A 17297-nucleotide genomic window follows, 5' to 3' on the forward strand; every position below is an offset into this window, starting at 1 on the left:
AATAATTTAGCAAAACATACTAAATTACTTTTCATTTTAACAAGTCCATTGGTATACCAGGCATGTTTTATCTTTGCAGATGTTGGTTTATGCTATTCACAAGAAAAAATAATCCTAAAACAATTCTTTATGAGTTTTAACCCATTGCGAGTTACTGACGAAATATCTTGTCATGCAGTAGCTGCACCTAGCCTCGGCTTAGTGACGAGTTCAGATCGCAAAAGTGGTCTGCTTTTAATTTTACCTCCCAATACTTCTAATAATGTCTTGTAGACAGTGTGAGCGTTATGATTAGTCTACTGAATATTTTTAACAACAATCCAACTATAATTCTCTCAAACATGTTTGTTAATATTCTAAAGAGCGCAGTTTTAAGTAGATGAAGAATTTACTCTCCACTATATAGCACTACTTTCCAGTTTTCCACAGCTGTTTTTCAATAGCACCTAATTTCGCATTTTACAGTATCGCTTATGTGTATTATTATGTGCTGTTAATAATAATGTTATACTTATTAATAATGTAACAACCGAGCGGTAAATGTATTTGCATCCACTGGGACTTGAGGGGCCAACAAATAAACCCGAAATGGTTAATACCAACTTGCAAAATGAAAATGTATAGCCAAATTGCTTGATTACACAATAACAACATCAATTAGGTCAAAATATACTTTTCATAATTTTAAACGTTATATAATTGATGAGCATCAATTCTTAGTTTCATCTATATTTTTGTGGTTTAGTAATAAATTTCCAATCTCATAACGTAGCTACGGTGGGAAGGGTGGATTCAGTGTGAATATTAGGTTTAGTTCCAGTTCACCTTTTGCTTATTGCAGCTAGTGCAGCATCCAAAAACTATTGCTGTCACAGACTTGACTACTAGAATCTGGAGACATGTACGTCTAGAGATCCAAAAAAGTAGGTGAAGAAGAAGCTCAAAACGCACTCTTTTTCATTGCTTCAACATCAGAGACACCTAGACTACAATATCAAGTGTAATCTACGTGAAAAGGTGTTCTCATTATCAGGTACACAAATGAGCGAACTTCCAGTTCACCTTCCGCTGCACTAAGCAGAAGGTAAACTGGAGTTTGTTTCGAGCTTTCAAGAGTCAAGTCTGTGAAAACGTCAGATTTCAGACACTGCACTAAATGGAAAATGAAATGGAGATAAACTCAACATTCACATTGAACAATAAGTTTAGGCTACTACAAAAACAACTGTGTAGTAAGCCAAACGCGAGCAGACACCTGACTAGGCTGAAAGATCTTTAACAGGCAAACAAAGACCAAAAACAATTTTTTTTTTTTGTTTTTTTGTTTTTTCTTAGGACAAGAAGCGTACAAATTGCACTTAGTCCTGTAAGAACCTTTGAGCTGCTTCCGGAGTGACAGGATATTCAGGATGGGTAAGCTTAGGGAGTAGGGGCCGCCTCGTATCGAGATCCATGAGGAAGAATTTAGGGCACTACATCTCAAAGTCATCCCGGAAGAAGGGGAGGCCAGCTCTGAACCAGCCTCTCCAGTCAAAGTAGGCAGGATGTGGCATACCCTTGTTGAGGTTAACAAGAACCTCTGAGGTAAGGGAACAAACCCCACCAACTCCAACAGTCATCTTCCACAGTAGACTAGACCTATCGAACTGCCTATGAACCCCAGAATCTCAACATTGCGGTTAGTGATGTGTCGCTCCTGGACATCCATAAGGTTGCCCAGATTGAAGTGGCACATCGGTTTTTGCTGTGCCCAGTGGTGGGTTCAACTGGAAGGTATAAACCAGCCAGAAGTGATCTCTGCTGGGTACCAAAAACAATTACTTCAGTTTATAAGATTTATTTTGCAGTAAAACCATGTAAATGGTTCTGAAATAATCTACAGGTAACAGCATATGTCAAATATCAACAATAGTAGCCACCAATGAAACATCGACTGCCTAATACAATCATAGTGCATTGAAATGACAAGTACAGAGACAGCTCAACATTAGTAATTGGGTATCTTTGTTGCATGGCTCTCCTGCCACTTGAGTGAAAATTATTAAGACCATACACTCCTTGATAATGAATGCCCACAGCCAATATGTTTCTGCAGTACAAATCATATTATTGGCTGTAAGTCACACATGGTGGGAAATCCAAAGTGGGTATCTAAAACCCATGAATTGATGCAGAGATTACCTAAAGATTACTGCAACTCACAAAATATTGTTGATAAGTTATGCTAGGAGCTGTGTACATGCTTGTTGTGGTACAGTAAGAAATTACAAAAGTATATGAAACAACAACTACCTTTTCGCTGTTGGTCATTTTACTGTGATACATTAGATAACTACCAAGACTTTTTATAAACATGGTTATAGAAAAAAGATTTTAGTCTTTTTTATAAAAGTCAATATTTATTTTACTTTTTACTCATGAAATTTTGTTTAAAATACCACTATATGCAAAATGTAATTTGATACTTTTAAATCAATAAAAAAGCTACAACTTAGTTTGAACACTAAGTAGTATGAAAAACTGATTAGTACATTTTCAATATATGCATTACAAAGAAAAACTTGTTAACTGAAATTCGCACAATGCATTAAACAACTAATCACGAACTGAAATTGTTAGCAGTCCAAAAGCTTACCGGAAATAACACGAATTATGAAACAGAAAAACACATAGAGAAAATCGACAAACCTCTAAAAGCTGATTTTCTAATTCCCTGAGATGTTTAAAACTATTTCATTAAGAAGCACCTATTGTTCTGCATCCTTTGATATAGTAGGTTCACGGCAATTGGACGCACATAAAATATATTTTTTTAATTTTTCATTGATCTAAATATATGAAATGTTGGCAGTATAGGAAAAAACCAGGACATACAATATATCAGACGTGGGCAGCGAAAAAGTTCAGAAAAGTCCATCTTATTTTATAAAAAGTTTCTGAGATATTAGTGGATTTCTCATCACTTTTAAGTACTTTGACTCACTTGAAATATTTTGGCCAGAAGTTTGTGTCTGTAGATGTAGCTTGGACCAGACAAATGTGGATGGATGAGCGTTCGGGTCCCATGTTTCCTGGGTACAAAAGGTGCAGCTTGCGGATTGGGCTTCCACGAATCCATTTTTTTCACTCATTCTCATCTGGTAACAACATTTCTTTTGAGAAACTTGGCTCTAGGATCTGCCTGAAAATTTAATGTTTAAAGGAATTAATTTATTTCAAGGAAGCTAAATAAACATGATTTTCTACCATAAATCCAAAATAGCCTTGTAGAAGTGTACTTTTAAATCTATCCTAATGGATGGAGGAACAAAACTTTCAAGTCTTTTCTGTTATAGCACTGCAAAATTTCATATGTATTCTGTTCAGATTTATATTTGTTGATATATATGCCAAGCTAGATTTTAGTGTCTCAATCAACAAAATTTCAACAAAACTTTTAGTAGGAACAAAGTGTTTATGGAATGTTTTTGATTCTATCGTGTACTACTTTCTACTACTGATAAATTAATAAGTTTCATGTAAATATATTTTAAATTATGAAATTTCTGTGTAACAGTCACATATATTTGCCAATTATTGATCAATTAGGTGTTATCTCAGTCATCTGCATTAAAAGTCCATACCTAAGGAGTGTGTTACTTTGGGGAAAGAGATGGGTATAACAGCCAGATTTACATAAATTGTAGGAGTTGTCAACCAATTAAAACAATGGTCAACTCTTATAACAGGAAAAGGCAAAACTATTATTGATAGCGGTTATAACTCTAAGCTGTTGAGTATAGTTGTGAATGTTATCTGCTTTTGCACAACGGCCTACAACATAACATGGTCAGATCAAACTGTAATCATAGCGCTCTTTTATTGCAATGCATTTATAATTTCCAATCTTTTAACAGAGCAGATCAATGAGATTCATTTATTTAATTTACATGCTTTATAAAACATACTACCTAATTATACAAACAGTTCAAAAATAGTATTAAAGTATAATAATATAAGTATACAATAATATTAAATAATAATAATAAATAAGTAGTAATAACAGTAAATAATATAAGCACATAACACAAAGATCAAGAAAAATGTAGCCTAACTTGCTATGAACAACCGTATAGGCTAACTGAAAAAAACATAAGTACATCATAAATACGATACAAACAAATTCAATTTCATGAAATAATTTACGTGATTTGTTTAAAAAATTGACATGAAATAATTTACATGATTTGTTTAAAACATGTTGAATGCAATAAAAACATGAAAAATACTAGTGTATTATATGCTATTGCTACAAATGTAAAAGATTTTTTATTTTAAATTTAGTTGAAGATTTACTTTCGCTGCTTCCCATTTTATGTACGTCATGAAAAGAGGCAGAAGCACCAAACAAGAACAGTCTGTACACAAATGTATAACCAAGCCTTTCACACAGTACCTGACATAGCACCGAACAAGAACAGTCTGTACACAAATGTATGTATAGCCAAGCTTTTCACACAGTACCTGACATAGCACCGAACAAGAACAGTCTGTACACAAATGTATAGCCAAGCTTTTCACACAGTACCTGACATAGCACCGAACAAGAACAGTCTGTACACAAATGTATAGCCAAGCTTGTCACACAGTACCCGACATAAAAATGAACAAGAACAGTCTGTACTCCAATGAAAGGCCCAGATTTTCACACAGTATCTGACTTAGCACTGACATCTGCAATTCTCAAGGAGGGCCATGAAAAATTCCTCATATTTGATCTCTCAGATGACATCTGACTCTGTGCCTTAGACTTACATTAGGGGCCTATATGTACATAAATAGAGAATAAATTTTCATATTGAACATAACACCGCTAACTGGTAAAAATCCACCATGTACCTACCGTCCATACGTTAGACACTCCTAATATACAATTATGTCGACAATTAGAAAGATTTGATAGTAAATGTGAAATTAATAGGTAGAATGGCAAAGTTTTTGGTGTCTATGAGAATGAAGGCAGACCCGGCAAATCACGAATTTGATGTTATTAATGTATTCTGCCTCATCCTCCTAAACAAAAATATATATGGTTTTAGGGGGTATATCCATAAATAGTTAAGTTTTTAATACTTTTTCATCAGTGTCACGCAAAATAAGGCTATGAATATGAACAATGTCAATTCGCTCACTGTTTCCAGCCTAATTCTATTAACATTTCGGCCTCCAAGTAACATAACCTAAAAAATAAAAATATACGATCTAGTGTGGATTAATCAGAGATACATATAATACAGCGATTTTAAAGTGTGGATAAGGGGATGAAATACATAATGATAAAACCAGAAATAGCATTGAAGTAAAGTCTTAACTTACCAACATTATACTATAAATAATTTGAATCTGTAATATGCTTATTATTACTATATTCTACACTCGTTCTTGACATTTATTACACTTGTGAATAATACTCTGATACGATCAATCAAACAAATCACAACAAGAACGTCAAAACAAAAAGAATGCTTACACTAATTAAGTTTAATGTGTATTCAAAAATGTTAGTTTACTAGTTTAGTGGGTTGGGTTTTAGGTGGGTGTGTGGATGAATTTGACATTTGTTTGTTTGTTTGGGTTGGGGAGGTGATACATTAAAATTACAATATTACTCTATGGTACATAAACAAGATTTACGGATTGGGCAGTAGTATATATACAGTATTATATAAATGAAATCTTGCAGTAAGTAAATATACATTGATTAAGAAAATGTGTAATTTAGTCACCATACATATATTTTGATTTGATTTTGAGAAAAAAATGTGTGTGTGCGCGCGCGTACGTGAAGAGTGCAGTTTCAAAATGGGTCTTGTCCATGAAGAAAACACTTTGAGATTTTAATTCTGAAATTAAAGGACTACCTTTAAAAATTTGGTTCGGTTATCGAAAAGTTCAAACCCTGCCGACCATCTATATTTTTGAAACATTGTCATGATGTATGTTGAAATGTAACTTGACAATGACCAACCAAAGACAAGAGGCAGAGAACACTATCGAACTGCGAGACTAATTACGGTAATTCATAAATACTTGCCTTCAACGCATTAACAGTTTGCTAAATAAAATCAGACTTAAACTATAATCAATCGGTTTTAAAATTTTCTTTAGAGTTAAATGCATTTTATAATGTTTATGGTGTATGACTGGGAAACTGCACAATCCGGAGACAAAAAAAAATGCCAATAAGAAACAGACTGTGTATTAAAACTTATAATTAAACAAGAGTTTTATGTGGTATGGCGAAATGTCAGAAAGCTTACGATTGATACTCACATTTGTTTTGTTTCTGCAACAAATATATAACTGTATGGCTATTTTAAGATAGTGATTTTATTTAAAAAAAATCTTATCTTATATTAATTTGTTATAAAGACAACTAATACACAGAATGTTATGTCTGCTTTAATAATATACTTGAAAAAGTTGGTAGCAAGTATTTTACTTCAGTACTCCACACTTTAAAGTTGTTTAATGCTGTCATGAAAAATGACAGTGACCTAGGGGGTTTTCTGCTGTAACCAATTGCAAGCGAACGTTCCCACCATCATCGTCAAAGTGGTGACCACACAATTCTTCTTTGAGTGGCCTAAGCATGCGGAAGTCACATGGTGCCTGATCGGGAAATCAAGACGCGTATAAAAAGGTATCTCAATGAATTTGGCCCCAGTTTTATTAAGTAAATGCAGCTGCCTGGTCAAGCATTGGTATGGAACAGAATTGAGCTTCGAATAAATATACATCTCGCTTTTCTTGCCAATAGGCCAGTTTCACAGTATCAAGCGGCTGTCAGTAGTATGCTTCATTGATTTTACTCCGTTCTTGGAGATAACCCCAGGCATTTTCGTTTATCTCTGAAACAAATAGCATTCCGTTTTTCCTTTGTTAATCAAACTCCAACACTTTTTTAGCAAAGAGGAGGATTCACTAATTCACAACTCATTACGGCCTGAACACTATCAGACCACACACCGCAACACATAAACATTGCGTCGTCGGCATATAATAGTCTTGGTACATTAGTGAATAAGTGAAATAACTGGGCTCAGGACACTGGCATGCGGCACTCCCGTGCGATACGGTCTGGAAGTCGCAAACTTTCCATCCACACACGTGTGGAAGGTTTTGCCAGCCAGATACGACTTTAGAATGTGTACCGCGGCACTATGTAAAGGTATATAGGCGAATAATAGAGCACGCCATCGTGTCTTTTATTTATTTATTTATTTACGCTATACACCATTTTTCAAACAGATGTTAAATACATGCTAAGCTATGACTATGACAGCACAAGAAATAAACTTAGTACGTTTAATTTTACAAAGAAGCCAAAAATTACTAATATTAACAACATGTATGTATATAAAACAATTAAATGATGTTAGACAAAAAATAAGAACAAAAATAACTAGGAAAAATAATATATATCACTCAAACAAAGTATTATTATAGCAATCAGCGAATAATATAAAAAGTGATAATATAAAATATTTAAAAAAAAAAAACAATTTTGTTTTAAAATTGAAAACAGGGAACTAATAACAAAAAGGAACAAAACTGACCAGTATCAACTTATCTGCAATCACTAAAATATTACAGCACGATGTTGGCATACAATGTGTGGGGGTGTGCCTATGTGTAACAACCAACAATAAAATGTGAGTTTTAACAAGCAATAAACTAGCTTATAGTACAGGCAGTGTGCATTGTGTATGTGTGTATAATTAAGTAACGACGAGCAATAGAATATAAAGTTTCAACGAGAAACAAATGATCTTATAATACAGTATAACAAGCAATAAATAAATAACAACAACTATATGAACAATTAGGAAAACATGTCAATAATCATAGCAACAATGTGTGTGTGTGTGGGGGGGTGCGTGTGGAGGGGGGCGTGAGGTGTGTGTGTGTGTGCGTATATATGCATGTGTGTATAATTAAATCTAACTTGCAATAGAATATGAAGTTTCAAAAAGCAATAAAGTATCTTATAATATAGTATAACAAGCAATAAATGCATTTATAATATTTAACAAGCGATAAATCATAAGATAACAAGCAATTATAAAACTTCTGATTACAGTACAATGACGATGCTAGAATGTGTAGAGAAGAATCACTCATGCACTCAAGTTTTGTTATCACACTGACATGTAACCCTCTAAAGGCGTCACCAATCACTCACCACTAACTCCATCATTTGTAGTAAGAAGGCGCACGACTTTGCTACGAAATCGAGCCACACCAGGAGAGAAAAAGCCCATATCATTGCCGAGTTGCAAAAGGCGTGGAAACGTACTGCGTTGCTGGTATAACGTAGAGTACTGAAGCCTCTCAAACAAGTCCTGGGATCTTGTACGACCAGGAATGTGAAAAGGAAGCTCCAGTAACAGCTCAGGGCAGCCCACAACACCACTGATCAACTTCATGAGGAAAACTGAGTCTTGAATCCTTCTGCGAATGTCTAAGTCATGAAGATTGAAGTGAGACTTCAGCAGTGGTACAGGGACTTCAAGGTAGTATCCCATTCGGCAGCCAAATACTCTAATGAAACGGACCTGGACTCTCTCGATATCCAATATGAGCGTAGATTTATACGGAGCCCACACAGAAGAGTTGTACTCCAGGAGTAGGTGCACTAGTGTCTTATACAATTTTACTAGAGAGTCGACATGCAGCTCCCTAGAGAAACGAAAGATGAAGCCAAACGTGGAATTTGCTGTCCTGCACATGCTCATCGGAATTGAGAGTTGAAGTAGTTACGACACCAAGGTTCTTCATCTTCCAGACTCTGTGGAGAAGTTCGCTGCCAAGGTAATAATCATGAAAAGTGGATTCTGAGATCTGGAAAAGGTCATAACTGAACATGTTTATATGTTCAGGTCCTTAGAGTTTTTAAAGCACCAGTGCTCCACTGCCCTTAATAACGACCTGAGACGGCCCACATCATGGTCCGAGAAAGATTCCAGAATAAGCCTCACATCATCAGCAAAAATAGAAGATGTTGGGCGGTCAGGGCATCACCAATGTCGTTGATAAACAGGTTGAAAGGTTCTAGATGTGACCCTTGAGGAACTTGAGACTCAGCACTAACGGGGTGAGAAATAGCGGTACCACACCTCACCCTTAGCGTTCGACCTTGAAGGTAGGATTGGAAGAACTGCAGGAGAGAACTGGAGAATCCTAGAGAGTCAAAGTTAGTCAGTAGGTGCTTGTGACTAACCCGGTCGAAGGCTTTGGCGAAATCCAGATAAATGCAGTCTACCTGCCGACCTCTTGCAAATGCTGAGGTAATATAGTGTTGAAAAATTATGAGGTTAGTGGTTGTGGGTCTCCCGGAGCGAAAGCCTTGCTGCTGCGGCACTACTAGGTGTTTAAGCTCAAATTAAAGTCCATCTAACACCAGACTCTCAAAAACTTTCGACAATGTGTTTAAAATAACAATCGGTCTGTAATTAGATTCAAGGGTACGATCACCAGATTTGAATATTGGAACTATGTATCCTGTATTTAAGCAGTCTGGAAACATATCTCTGGAGAAGAATATGTTGAAATAAATATATAAATGAGGAGAAATCACCGCACTGCAATATTTAAGCACCGGTGGAGGAATGGAATCAGGACCTGCCCCTTTGTTTGGATCTAGCTGGTTAAGCTTATGCTCGATGGCCTCAACTGAAAGGCATCAGGTTGTTAAGACTTCGAACTTACGCGGATGGTTGACAGGAGGATCATCGTGAGTTTTACTAAAAATAATAGGAAAGTAGCTGGCAAAAAACACGGCAAATTTCTTCAGGATCTTCTGCAACCGATTCCTCATGACGAATCATCTTAGGTATGTTCGATGTTTTCCTCTGTTGACTGACATAGCTCCAAAAACTTTTAGGATTGTTCGATACTGAATCGTTGAAGCGATCCAGGAACTTACGACGACACTGAGAAACAAGAACAGTACATTGGGCTCTTAGTCGCTGGAAGACTGCGTATTGAGTAGGATCAGAGGTTTCCTTGAAACGTTTGTGAGATAGCTTCTTCTGAATAATCAGTTTTTCCCAAATCATTTTTTTTTTTTTTTTTTTTTCTTCCTTGGGGCGGGCCTACTGCCATGCACTTAAGCCTCAAGGGCCTTTTGCGCACCCCGAAAACACCATGAGGACTACCAGTCTACAACTTCAGCAGTTCAAACAAACCGCGCCGAAAACAACCTATCAAGTCCTCCTGGGAAAACTCGCCACCCCTGTTCAAGCTACCAAAGATGGCATACCGCTCTCTTGCTATTGCTGGGCAATCAAGAGAGCAGGTGCTCAGCAGTCTCCCCTCCTGCTCATTACACCTTCCACAGAGCGGATCCTCCTGAAGGGATACCAACTCTGTGTAGATGCTTCTTCAGGTGACCATGCCCCGTAATGAGACCAATGACCTTGGAAGAACATTGATCTGTTAATGAGAGAAGGTCCGAGGCCACCTTGGAGGAAGGTGACTGTAATACCATTTCTACTCACTCTCAAACCCGGATGCAACCTCTCCACCTTCTCCCATGCTCCACGCCGAATCCATTTCGAGACAACCCTAGAGGATTCACACCTTGGAACACACGCAGAATGGTTGAGGGCCCGTCATAATTGTTGCTGAGCCCCTGGATGGCCCAGGGCATCAGGGCAATCTTTCGCTCTTTCGTTCCCAGAAAATCCCCTTATGACCAGGAAACCCAACAAACGGTTACATTGTTGATTCTGGCGGCAAGGGAGGAAAACGGTTCTGATAGCAATCCCAAACCAGTTTGGTTTGTTTGATTGCGCAAGAATCCAGCGCCATCAGCGCTGCCTGACTGTCCCGTGAAAATGTTAATCGTCTTGCCCCTATATCGCAGACGAAGATTCTCACGAGCACATTCCATAATGGCTGCGACCTCCGCTTGAAAGACTGTCGGATACGGACCCATAGGAACCACCAGCTCCCTACATGGTCTCACTCCCAGAATTCCAGCACCTGTGCCGCTTTTTGTTTTAGAGGCCCGTCTGTGTACCATTTCGAGCTCCGCTGGTGGAAGAGGTTGCTTCCCCTCTGACCAATCATCCTTGAGGGCAAAAATAATCCTAAAGGGTTTGTCAAAGGGAAAACTTTTGTGGACATCTGATCTAGAGATCATATGCAAAAAACATCCTCCTGTATCAGAGTGCTAATTCTGCAGTGCCCACCGCTGCAGCCCGACCAGAATCCCGTCTGCTGCAGACAGTAGGCACTCTTCCTGGCCATAGCTCGAATGACAATGTCCAGGGGGCGAGATTAAGACACAACAGTCCAGAGCCGCGCCTGGCGCACTAGGAAAGGCCCCTGTGATAGCGAGGCAGGCCATCCTTTGGATACCTGCCAAACGTGCTACCACCGTTTTTGGCTTCCATTTTTGGCCACCATACGACAGCTCCGTACATTAGTGCAGGTCTGACCACGGGAAAACATAAAGCCAGTACAAGAGCCTCGGCTTCAGTCCCCAGGGCACCACCTATCACACGTCTGCATTGCATTAGAGACCCACTTTACCCCTGGCAATGACCCTTTCTAGATGAGGTCCCCAGTTTAGAACCCTATCTAGGATCACGCCCAGGTACTTGACCTCAGGCTTCAGCTCAACGGGTGAGCCTTTAAATAGAAAAGGACCAATGCCCTCCATCTGTCGCCTCTGGTAAAGGCAAACCACGGCAAGCCTTGGTGGGGTTGACGGTGAGGCCAACCTTATCACACCAGTTTTCCCACCATGTTCAGAGCAGCATTGGTCAATTCCGTGATTGTTGTGTTGAACTTGCCACTCACAAGAATCACAATATCATCTGCGTACCCTTGTGCAAAGACACCGCTGCTATTCAAAGAATTCAGCAGGTCATCCACAACCAGGTTCCACAGAAGAGGAGAGAGAACGCCGCGCCCTGCGGACAGCCCCTCGTAGCCTTTGCACTAACACTTGCTCCCATGAGGGTTGAAACAACAACCCTGTCCGTGAGCAAGGGCCCCTATCCAGTCACACACACCTGACCATCAACGCCACGTCCCCGAGACCGCATTGATTAATCGCCCTGAGTGGCTGTATTATCAAAGGCACCTTCAATGTCTAAAAAGACTCCTATGGCTACCTCTTTTTCCCGCCAGCAGCGTCTTCTCAATCCTGCATACCAATTGATGCAGGGCCGAGTCGCATGACTTTCCTGGAGTTTAGGCATGCTGGTTAGGATGCAAAGGTCGCTCCAGAAGAGCTCCCTCCCAAAACAAACCTGGCAACCATTTTCTCCATGGTTTTGAGAAGGAAGGAGGACAGGCATATTGGCCTGAAAGACTTCGGCCGATCCATGCCCGCCCTCCCCCTGACTTCGGTGGTATGAACACCACTCTGGACACTCTCCAGGGTAGTGGGATGTACCTGAGAGCCACGGAGGCTCTGAACAGTCTGCACAGCTGTCGGAAGGAGAATGTCCAAGAACCGGGTCTCACCCCGTCCCCGCAAGCAAAATGAGTTACCGTTCTCCCGTCGCCCCCAGTGAGCCTTGTAAGGATCTGAAATGAGTGTTAATAGCCCACTCAATCCTACTCAAGGTAACAATACGGTGCGCCAGACTCCACTGAGAGATGAGTGCGCGTCACCCGCATGTCTCCCCTCACTTTCGGGTGGTTTCACCCTCACCCCAAGGAGCCCGTAGGCGAAGTGGTTCTCCATCAATCCTACTTTTCAGAACTTGTCCGCTCACTGAATTGAAGACCTGATCGTCCTTGAGACAACCCAATTACCCAACTTTTTTGCTTGGTTGTTCTGCACACTGTCAATATCGGTGCAGAGTGTCTTTCCCAACCTCTTGCCGTACTGATCTTCCGGTTGTAGCAGTGCAAGAGCACCTTGAAGGTGTCCAAGCTACCAAGCGGCCAGAGTTTTGCCTATAAATAGCAGCCGTTCGTGGGAAGAGCTTAATCGACGTCAAGGTGTTCCAGGCTAACCTCAGCACAATTCGGTTGTCAGTGCAGAGAGCCTGACCAGCGCTGTGAATCAAGTTTTGGTCTCATCAGAGCCCTGACCATCCCTGAGGCCTTTAGATCCACCAGTTTAGATGTTCCTTTGTTATAATCGGGCAAGCTGAGACTTTTTCCACATCTGTTCGAAGGAGACCGATCTTAAACAGATGTGAGCATGATCAGAGAGGGAAGGCTGCGTCACATGCAAGCCATGTATCCGCATCCGTTTCCCATTAGTGGACATCATGGTCCAGCCGTCCCCTGTCCTTTGTGCGATAACTTTGTGTTCCTGCGGATTCCTATACTGACTTTTTCCACATCTGTTCCACCGATCTTCTAGAGAACTACGATTGTGACATCTGATATCAGAGAGGTCAAGGCTCAGACCACCTGCCAGCAATGCCATCGAACCAGGCCCATTACCACCCCCCCCCCTTCCCACATGGTCCACATTGCACCAGTTCTTGTCCTCGTGAGCAACGTGGGCACTCCGCAATTGCGATCAATGGTACGGGACATTATGACAGCCAATCAACTTACCTGTAGGTGTGGGTTGCTGCCCCACGCCTCGTTGTCTGGGATATGGGCAGTAGCATCCCACCCACCAGTTCAGCCTGAATCCTCCCACATGGTCCACCATTGAAGGCAGCCTGTTCCTGAGCCCTCCGCATCATAATACCTGCAGATATGATGATGCTAGCAGGGCTGCAGTACCAGAGCCACCATCAACCGTGTGCGAGATCCCTGCAACAAAACGTTCCAGAACAGGAATGCTTTTTCCTCCTGTTGCTTACAAACAAATACATGTCCTGGCATTTTCTCCCTGTAGGAACTAAATATTTTTCACCTTGCTCTGTCATTCAGAGAGAAAGCCATTTTCCCTGTGATCCAACCTGTATCAGAGCCACGTGAAAAATCTTCCCGACCAGGAAGCGTCTGCAGAATACAGAGCCGAGGCCAGCCTTGTGCTGAGGGTTGATCTTGAAAGAACCTTTGATCCCCATGATCAACCCGCCCCACCCCGCGCCCTCAGCTGGACCTGCTCACACCAATGAACACAACCCCCTCCAGCCCCCTCCCCTTAAGAGTGGTTGAAGACTGTTCATCTATTAAAAATAACAAGAGTTCTGGAATCTCCCGTGTGGACATCTCCAACAACCCCTCCATTCCGACACAGAGATCCCAGCCATTTCTGTTTGTTAATGGCCTTGAGAATGCGGTCTGGTCGCAGAGTCCTTCCCTGGCCATGGACCATCGACCCTTAGGCAAGACCTTGGTAGATCTTATGAGGTCTTTGTAGTCCCCACAGATCACCCCTATTCCCCCAGGGCCACCGATCCCCAAGCCCCCTAGGAGCCCGACCAGACCTCGCAGCCAATCCCTGGTCTCGTCATTTACAGAGCATGTGACGGAGCCCAGCTCCCCCTTCGTACTTTCGGGGAAACACCTTTTGAACTGCAGGCACACACCCTCTGCTGAGAGTACCTCGTCGAGAATGCGCCCCCGAAGTTCCATAGTTCTTCCTCTGAGAGGCGCCTCTCAGGAAAGTTAGCAGGGACCAAGACTAGCTTATGTCCCTCAGAAACTTCCCTGAATGTTTCTTCCCAACCCCTCCTCCGTTGAGGGATTGGTACTCGTCGCATGCGCTGCTTGCTCAGGAGGTGCGGTCGGGCGCCTCTTCGGCAGGGTTTTTTTTCCGCCGAAGAACCGCCCGAGCGCCCTCTCTTCCCAATAGGAGTAGAGGACCCGCACCTGCAGTTGCCTCCGGTTGCCTGTCGTCTTTTTATCTTTCTTCTTTCATTGGCCGACCTCTTGCCCGTTTGCCTCCTCCATTGACTGTCCGGAAGCCAGGTGCCGAGGGCCTTTTTCTGCTCCATCGCCCAACCGCTTGCGCAGTTTAAAGGGAGCTTAAGGTTGTAGTCCATTACCACATGCTCCAGTGTCTGTGTCCCATGGACTCAACCCTTCCGCTTGCATCATCGAGTACTACATCGTCGTCGATGGTGGGTAGCGCTAGAAGAACTGCAGATACATCCAAGGCCTGGGTTGCCGGATGCAACTGCCCGTTGCAGTTCTTCCAGATCTAAATCTGTTGGTGTTTTTTTGGTTATTTTTTTAAAAGACTCCATAAAAGGTCCCACGAGTACCGAGGAAATAACAGTCCGCACCCAGCCAGAGCCCCCGCATGACCAGGTAAGGCTATTTACGCTTGGGGGGGCGCCCAACCCCCCCAAGGGCTCCGTTTACGACGCACAACCCCTGCGCCATGCATCCCTTAGGCACGGGGCTTCACAACACCGTGATTGGGGTGCCCTCAGTCAAAAACAAGTGTGTGTGGTGCGATTCCAGGCGGACCCCGGGACTGGCACCACTACTGCGGCGCCGAGGGCCGTCACCGCGCAGAGTGCACACTCGAGACACTACCCTAGATCCTGGGGTGTTGCAGGGCCACCTCAAGCAGGACGCTGAATAGCGTTTATCCGGGCCCAACCATTGGTTAGATGGTTGGATTCGGATCCCCCTTCGGTCTTGAGCGACCACCTTGGGCGGTGCCGCCCCTGGAGAGGTACTTTCCCAGTTCATTTGGGATGAACCCGAACTAAGGTCAGCCCGTCTCCTAGACCCCTTCCAAATCATTAGAAAACCAATGAGGAAATAAGGTTGTGCCTATTTTTTTATATGGGCAATTCATTAGCATTTCTGAGTTCAACACAGAAGTGACTGAAAAGCGTTTCCGCATTAGTAGTATCAACCAATGGGTAAGACAACCTGGCATTATAGTTGAATATAGCTGGGAGATCACAGCGTCTGAGATCAGGAACAAGTTGCAATTTTCCATTTGAACACGTCTTAACGTATCATTGGCCTTGCTAACGCCGAGCAAAACTGTGACATAATGTATATTTAGATTAATGTACTACTGGTAATTATTGGTTTTTTGACGACTCCTATAAGCTGAGGTGTTATTGACTGACCAAGTACGCTATGAAACTACAAATTGGCATCACTTATAGTTGGCTCAACATAACCATTTAACCAGTTTAGCTAGTCTGCACATGATTAATATTACTACGAAACACAGCGGACATGATTCTGTTTGAAACAAGACGGCTCAGTGTAATAGCAAAATTTACTAAATAGGATATAGTGGGTCAGTATTAATTTATTGCTATAGGTAGATTTCTCTAGATAATCCCGTATTTTTCATTACTTACTGAAGTAAAGTACTTGCTACTAACATTTGTCAAGTATATTATTAAAGTAGACATAAAATTCCTATATAAATATAAACGTTTATTAGTATCGTTATGAAAAAAAAAAAAACTGATAGTTGGATTATGGTATTATAGTGGTTCACGTAATTATACATTGCTATATGTAGATATGTAGGTTTTCTTTTGATAATTTCCATGTTTTCAAAATAACAAATTGTGTACTCATTATTACATTTTGTTTTTTACGGGGCTTTACAAAATAACTGGTTATATATTTGTTACTGAAATTGGTAACATATCATTACATTAAACTTCAATTCTGTACTGTAATACATTAATAACGGGCGCTATGTGTCATTTTGTCTATGTCAATCGATGATTAAATCAGCAGACGGGAGTGATTTCAGAACACATTTTAGTACGCAGGACATTTTTGTTTTGACCAGATTACTTTTATGAGGGTAGTGGGACCGTACACTGCTACAAAAAAAACAAGTCACAAAAACAGCTTACGTGTGCTTAATTCAGTGGGTTCGGACTTTTGGATTTCTCCAACATTATTCCCACTCCCAAAACCATTAGCTTCTTTTTCCCCACACTTTACTAACAGTATTCTAAAACATACATGTTTGTACCTAACAACAACCAATAGAAACCCATAAAACAAACCCAAGTAGGAAAAATACAAGCACAGAATGGAAAAAACCATAGGAAGAACGAGTCCCCGGACCTAGTTCCTACGTGAATCCTATCCTAGTTCATCAACTTAACTCATACAAAATATATGTTAATTTATTAACGTGATGATGAATAGTACAAATTTAATACAGATTTTAAATGAACAAATTATACTTTTATGATAATAATCGCCACTTTTGACGACCATCTTCGGGACTATATCCAATTAACAAGACAAGTTCTGAGAAACCCCATAAATGGTCCCGTACCTCAAAAATGACGTAGCCGATTTTGGTAAAACTTTGTAGACACATTCAATACATAGTCTACTATATTATATTAGACTACTACTCTCATTCTTAGGCCAGA

General features: G+C 40.9%; 1 protein-coding gene across 1 annotated transcript in view; it reads right to left on the bottom strand.

Moving 5' to 3' along the window:
* LOC124369647 (protein O-linked-mannose beta-1,2-N-acetylglucosaminyltransferase 1-like) overlaps positions 1-5589 on the bottom strand; it is a 28675-nt gene extending 23086 nt beyond the window's left edge. Inside the window, exons 1-2 of the mRNA XM_046827699.1 lie at positions 5356-5589; positions 2984-3181 (exon numbers count right to left, since the gene is read on the bottom strand). Coding sequence (XP_046683655.1) covers positions 2984-3118 — 135 coding nt within the window. The 5' untranslated portion in view covers positions 3119-3181; positions 5356-5589. The remainder of the gene's footprint in view (positions 1-2983; positions 3182-5355) is intronic.
* Between the last annotated feature and the right edge of the window lie 11708 nt (positions 5590-17297).

The sequence above is a fragment of the Homalodisca vitripennis genome, chromosome X (genome assembly GCF_021130785.1).
Source record: "Homalodisca vitripennis isolate AUS2020 chromosome X, UT_GWSS_2.1, whole genome shotgun sequence".
NCBI classification, from domain to species: Eukaryota; Metazoa; Arthropoda; class Insecta; order Hemiptera; family Cicadellidae; genus Homalodisca; species Homalodisca vitripennis.